The sequence below is a fragment of the Sceloporus occidentalis genome, unplaced genomic scaffold (genome assembly GCF_023333645.1).
Source record: "Sceloporus occidentalis isolate IW3139 unplaced genomic scaffold, rSceOcc1.0.p SCAF_2, whole genome shotgun sequence".
Lineage (NCBI taxonomy): Eukaryota > Metazoa > Chordata > Lepidosauria > Squamata > Phrynosomatidae > Sceloporus > Sceloporus occidentalis.
Genome location: NW_028316982.1, coordinates 50,752,460 through 50,759,436, shown reverse-complemented (window position 1 = coordinate 50,759,436; position 6,977 = coordinate 50,752,460). Strand labels below are relative to the sequence as shown.

At 44.2% G+C, this 6,977-nt stretch overlaps 1 protein-coding gene across 3 annotated transcripts in view; it reads left to right on the top strand.

The window, feature by feature from the left end:
- Window positions 1-403: 403 nt before the first annotated feature.
- RYK (receptor like tyrosine kinase) overlaps window positions 404-6,977 on the top strand; it is a 58,098-nt gene continuing 51,524 nt past the window's right edge. Inside the window, exons 1-2 of one of the 3 annotated variants that reach the window (XM_089509366.1) lie at window positions 858-916; window positions 3,179-3,250. Coding sequence is in view for 2 of the 3 variants with exons in the window: in XM_089509364.1 (XP_089365490.1) it covers window positions 691-916 (226 nt within the window). In the remaining variant the exon portion in view is untranslated. Of the gene's footprint in view, window positions 917-3,178; window positions 3,251-6,977 lie in introns of all 3 variants that reach the window. The other 2 variants (XM_089509364.1, XM_089509365.1) reach the window with 2 other exon arrangements.

Here is a 6,977-nt window from a genome sequence, read left to right as displayed (position 1 = left end):
CTTCCAGCTCTATGACTTCCCGGCTATATGGCCATGCTGGCTGGGGCCGATGGGAGCCGTAGTCCAACAACATCTGCTCAAAAGAGGTCCCCACACTGTACTTATTATTATTACTCTTCAAAGGAATTTTGGACTCCAGCTCCCAGAATCCCAGACTATTGGCCAACGTGGCTGAGGCTTCTGGGAGATGAAGTCCAAAAGCCCTTAAAGGGCACAGTTTGGGGACCACTGTGGGAAAGCTATTGGGTGAGGGGAGCGTGACGTCACGCGCTCCGGAGAGGAAGACCGTCCTTCTTCTTCTCACAGACAGTGGTCGCGCGAGTCGGCGGCTTGTTTTTGCTGAGGGCTCTTCTGCGCAGGCGCCAGGAGGAAGGAAAGAGAGGTCGACGGCGAAGTAGAGGTGGCTGGCGCAGGCGCGCGCAGGCGCAGTGGCGGTGGGCGCAGGCCTCGCCTGTCTCCGTCGGCGCGCGAGGCGGGCTCCGCTCTCTCTCTCTCTCTCTCTCTCTCTCTTCAATATCTCTCTCTCTATCAAGAAAGGCCGGAGCGCGCGCACAGAAGGAAAGCCCCGAAGGCTGGGAGAGGGATGGCGGCCTTGAATGCGCGGGGGCGCGCGCGACGCCTCCTCCTCCGCCGCCGCCGCCAGAGGAGCATGAGGGGCCGCCGGGCGTGAGGAGAGGGCCGCAGCGAGCCATGGTGCCGGGCGGCCGGGGCTATGGAAGCTGCGACGCCGCCGGAGAGGACGGGGCGAGGCTGTGCCCCCTTCTCTTCCTGCTGCTCGCCCTCCTCTCGTCTCCGGCGGCAGCAGCAGCAGCAGCGGAGAGCCCGAGGGCCCCCCTGGAGGCGCCCCTGCTCCCCGCCGCCCCTGGGCCCGGCCTCAGCCTCTACATGAGCCAAGAGGAGGTGCGGCGCCTCATCGGTGAGTCAGGGGACCGAGGGAGGGAGGGAGGACCGGGACACTCCTCCTCCAGCCGGGGAGGCCTCCCTCCTCCTCGTTGGGAGGATTTAGTCCCCAATGCTGCATCCAGACTGCAGCAATAACCCGGTTTGGCACCGCTTTAACTCTTTTCCTGGCTCAAGGCTATGGGATTCTGGGAGTTGGAGTTTGTTGTGGGCCCAGAGCAGAGCTCCAGCCATAGAGTCATAGAATGGTAGAGTTGGAAGAGACCCCAAGAATGGCCCTGATCCAGTCCAGCCCCCTTCTGCCATGCAGGAACTCTCCATCAGAGCATCCCCATTGACAGATGGCCATCCAGCCTCTGCTAAAAGACCTCCAAGGAAGGAGACCCCACTACACTCCCAGGAAGGAGTGGGTTCCACTGTCAGACAGCCCTTACTCTCAGGAAGTTCATCCTGATGTTGAGGTGGAATCTCTTTTCCTGCAGCTTGCATCCATTGCTCTGGGTCCTAGTCTCTGGAGCAGCAGAAAACAAGCTTACTCCCTCCTCAATGTGACATCCTTTCAAATATTTAAACAGGGCTATCATATCACCTCTTAACCTTCTCTTCTCCAGGCTGAACAGCCCCAGCTCCCTGAGCCTTTCCTCATAGGGCATGGCTTCCAGACCCTTCACCGTTTTAGTTGCCCTCCTTTGGACACATAGCTCCAGTTTATATTTCTTCTGACTGGCCTTTCTAGAGTAACATTCCAGCAATCCCTTACTAATTTAATCAATGGTTCAACAACTGCTCTAACTGCCCCTGCCCTGTTTTTAATAACTGTGTTAATAATTGTTTGATAATTTAATTGTATTTTATTATGGATAAGAGGGTTTGAGGTATAGTCATGATAAGCTGTTACTATATTTTACTGATACTTTTATTGTTAGCTGCTCTGATCTGTTTGGGGAAGCGGGATAATAATAATAATAATAATAATAATAATTATTATTATTATCTGTGGCTGGCATCTTCAGATAATGCTAACATGGAAGTGAGTGGTGTGTGTGTGTGTGTGTGTGTGTGTATATATATATATACACACACATATACATATACATATATATATATATATATATACGCACTGTGTGACCGTGGGTTGAGAGGAAGTGATTTCCATGCTAATCTGTGTGTTGTTCTGTTGCTGAATGGCAAGGCCTGGGCATAAAATGCTGTTTGAAAACACTGAAATTCTGGTCCATGCCAACAACTATCAGGTCAAAATGTACAGGGAAGCCATTGAAACCCACAAACACCTAGACATCTTCAACAGGAAAGAAGAAACCCTTAACGTAAACACAGTTGGACTACCAGTCCTGAAAAACACTAAAATCAAGACCCAGCAAATGCAAATGAAAACCACCCAGGATCAGGGGTTTTCCCAGCAGAGAATAATAATAATAATAATAATTATTATTATTATTATTATGTTTATTATGTTTATTATGTTTATTTATACCCCACCATCCTCCCAGTACAGGGACTCAAGGCAGCTCTAATTAATGGATCTCTAATTAAACAGACACAAATCCTCTTTGCATGTCCTCCCACCCTGAGGCCTTACCATCAACATCAGAACAATACACAGGTTAACATGGACATCAATCCTCCCAACACAGACTCACACAGTATGTATGTGTATATATGTATATGTGTGTGTGTGTGTGTGTCTATATATATAGACACATCCCACTCTCTTCCATGCCAGCATTCTCTGAAGATGCCAGCCACAGATGCAGGTGAAATGTCAGGAACAAACTCCTCTATGGGCCACATAGCCTGAAAAACCCACAAAAAACCAATGTGTAAGCTAATTGCCCCCAACAAGCGGGATACGCAGTTTAGCGACCTCAGAGGGATGTCAGGCTGAATCAACCTTGGAGCCCTTGGCTGATACTGAACTCAGTACAGGCATTTAACAACTGTACCACCAAGGCAAGCCACAGTCTCTCAGGTTCAGAGGTTGGTAATGGCAAATCCCCTCTGAAGAAACTTGTGATAGGTTTGCCATAAGTGGGAAACGACTTTGGTGGTACACACAGCGAGACCAGAGGTCCTCCTTTTCCATGACCTGCCCTATGTTCCAACCTTATGTCCAGGAGGAATTCCAAAATGCCCTCCATTTAGAGCAGGATGAGGAAGTGTGGATTTGGTAGCATTATAGTTTTTTTTCTAATGAGTCATGTCTTTTCATAATGTAGCCAAAGTATGATAGCTTCAGTTTTGTCATCTTTGCTTCTAGGGAGAGTTGGCAGATGTTGACCACACAGTTCTGCTGGAGGACCTAGAAATTCCTAGACAGGTGTTCTCTCAGGTTAAAAATGTACTTTTTATTTGCGGTTTTCCCACTTTCACAAGGGTCCTGTACCCCTAACCCCAGCAAATGTGGAGGGCCAACTGTATTTACTTTGTGTGTATTGTAGAGGGGCAACAAAGGTTACTTGTCTGTCCCACTTTCCTAGAAACTCATTTACTTGGAGCATGTTTTAAACTGAGTGCCTGATAATTTGGTGATTTCCTCTGTACTCCAGGCCTTGTTGGTTTAGAAGTTAGCGACATGTAAATGTTTGAAACTAACTCAAAGGTGCCAGAAGATCCATTTGCAGACTGATTTTCCAGACTAACATGGACATGTCTTTGAATTAAATAAATGAGTGCATGGTATTTAAGTTAGAATTCAAAGACATAGCCATGTTAGTCTGGATGACCAGTATGCAAGGGGATTTTGCAGCACCCTTGAGATTTAGGGTGCATGTGTGGTGGTGGGGGGGGGGAATCACTTATGTCTTCTTGTTGAGAGGAGCTTTTCTCAATCACCTCCCCCCTTGAAGCATTAATTTGAAAGATACTGAGTGCAAAAACTCAGTCCAAAATGCATGTTACAGCATCTTTAACTTATAAAGACATAAAAGAGCCAGGCAAGGTTGGACCAGAGGCCTCCCAGGTCCAGTATCTTGTTCATAGTGGCCCACCAGGCGCCTTCAGAATGACCCACAAAATAAGAAGGGCAACACCTCTCAGCTCAGATTCCCAGCAGTACATGTTCAAAAGCACACTGTGTTTGATACAGGATTTAGCATTGATAGCCTTACTATCAGTGAAAACCTGTGGTGAAGCAGTATGTTCACAGCAGTATTTACTAGCCATTTTACTATATTTGTCCTTGGGATACAGGCAGGGATACTTGCCATGGGGCTAATGACATTTTTTTTTGTCTCTGGTTAAGTAAATGTTGGGGTAGGTAGCATAATGATTATTTAAGTAATCTACCATGGGAAAAGGTTAATTTGTTATAAGTGCACTGTTAGCTGTTGAGAAAGTCTTTTATAAATAAATGAGGGTTTCATTTTCACTTTATAAATTACTGGAAATAGCAGTTTTCTGTACAAATCTGCTTTAATTGTCTGAAACTTGGAGAACTGGTTATCAGGAATAGCAACAGCATTTAGGAATAAAGGTTGAGTCTCCCTTACCTGACTTGCTTGGGACCCAGAAATGTTTTGGTTTTTGGCAGACTGGTATTTGCATATACATATATAATGAGATATCTTGGTGTTGGGACCCAAGTCTAAACACAAAATTCATTTGTTTTGTATACACCTTAGACACATAATCTGGAAGTAATTTTATACAATATTTTTAATAATTTTGTGCATGAAACAAAGTTTGAGTACATTGAACCATCTTAGAGCAAATCTACCATTATCAGCTTATCAGCAATCCATGAAAAAAGTTGGTTTTTAGAATATTTTGGATTTCAAAGTTCCAGATAAAGAAGACTCAAGCTGTACTGAAAAATGCAGTCTTTTGCAGTTGGCAAACCTGTGAATGAGACATCTCCAAATGTGCCTATCCTCAACTGCTCTGCTTAGGCCCTACTGGCTCAGGTCCATATCCTCATTGACTGAGTCTACCCATCTGGCATATGGACTTCCTACCTTTTTATGTTCCTCTACCTTTGGTAGCATTATAGTTTTTTTTCTGAAGAGTCGTGTCTTTTAATGATGTGGCCAAAGTATGACAGCCTCGGTTTTGTCATCTTTGTTTCTAGGGTGAGTTAATATTTGATCTTTTCTAGGACTTATTTATCAGTCTTTTTAACTGTTCACAGTATTCTCAGCACTCTTCTCCAGTACCACATCTCAAATGAGTTTATTTTCTTTCTGTCGACTTTCTTCGCTGTCAGCTCTTGCATCCATATATGGGAAATATAATGGTTTGTACGCTCTAATTTAGTGTTCAGTTATATATCTTTACTCTTTAGGATTTTGTCCAGTTCCTTCATCGCTGCCCTTCCTATTCCTAGGTCCAAAACACACTGCAGAAATAATCCACTTTAAGACTACTTGCCCTGGGTCAGTACTAGGGAATCCTGGAAATTGTAGTTTCTTGTTGCACCAGAGCTCTCTGACAGAGAAAGCTAAATGTCTCACAAAACTACGAGTCTCAAAATTCCTTAGCATTGAGCCAGGGCAGTTAAAGCATTCTCAAACTGGATTATTTCTGCAGTGTGCTTTGGACCCTAGTCTTCTTATTTCTTGACTACAGTCTCCATTCTGAACAATGTTTGTTCCTAGGTGCTACACCTGTTTCCCCGAAAATAAGACATACCCATAAAATAAGACATAGCAGGATTTCTAAGCATTTGCACTATAAAAGCCATACCCTGAAAATAAGACATAGTGATTGGCTCGGTGCGGAACGGAAGGGGGCGGGAAGGGAGCAGAATGGGGATATCACCCATTTTACCGCACGGGGGAGTGCTGTCACTGCTACTGGAAGTCCCATTCCCCATCTGTCCCATCAAGGCTGATTTTCAAGAACTGGAAGTAAAAGCCAATGGTTCTAAAGAAAATGAAGTCGCAAGAAATTCAGGATGGAATTATGGGTTTGGAGATTTATGACAATGTTCCAGAAGAAGATGACTTAACTATATTTGAATAAATGTAGATTGTTGTACCATACTTAATAAAAATAAGACAAATCCTGAAAATAAGCCATAGTGTGTCTTCTTGAGGAAAAATAAATAAAAGACAGTGTTTTATTTTCGGGGAAACACGGTACAAACATCTGTTTAGGCAAGCTGTATGCAAATGCCTGCTTAGGCAAGCTGCTTCTGACACTTTTTTTTGGCAGTTCTTCAATCTCACTGCTTTTCCCTTCAGCTTTTGCTTTCATTATAAATCCCAAAAGCTGAAGAGGACTTTAGGGGCTGTAATGGGAAGGAGAGAACAGGAAAACCTCATTTTGCAAGCAAACCTCTGTAAGATTGGACACAGCCAATGATAAATTGCCTTGAGTCAGTGTTAGAAACATCTTAACTTGCAGATCTGTACAAGTAGCATAAGCCACAATTTGAAGCTGGGCAATTTGGAGGCAAGAGCAAACCACATGAGATGTTATAGCTGACCAGTCTGTGATATGGAAAAAGTAAACTATTGTATCCAAGTATGGGAAGTGCAAGGTTTGCTCAAGGATAATCATAATTCAGCATTCCAGGTCAGAGCCCAGCCAGTGGATGTTGATAATTTATTTCCATTGCATGTAAGCTTTTCAGTAGGTACTGTTTACTGCTATTTTTATTGACATTTGTACAGTACTTTCATCCTCTGCAACTTTTAGTTGGAGTTAAGTGCTTCTCCAGATGCTGCAGATTTAGACTTGGCTGCTTTCTATATTATGACCTTACAGATATTAGAGTTCATTTCTCAAAGTTCCCAAAAATGTAGTGAGCTATTATGTTAATATACTGTACTTCAGAGTTTTTCTGGGTGCAATTCAAGATAGGAAGACAGCATGCTGTAATGGTTTCAATGTTAGATAGGATTCCAGGAGACTAGGTTTGAATCCCTACTCAGCCATGGAAACCCACTGTGTAATGTGGAGCAAGTCATGCTTTCTCAGCCTAAGGGGAAGGCAGTGGCAAACCTCCCGTGCAGAAAACTTGCAAAGAAAATCTTATGATAGGGTTGCTGTAATAATAATAAAATTTATTGATATCCTGCCTCTCTGTGCAACACAACCGGGGCGGTTGTGACAGT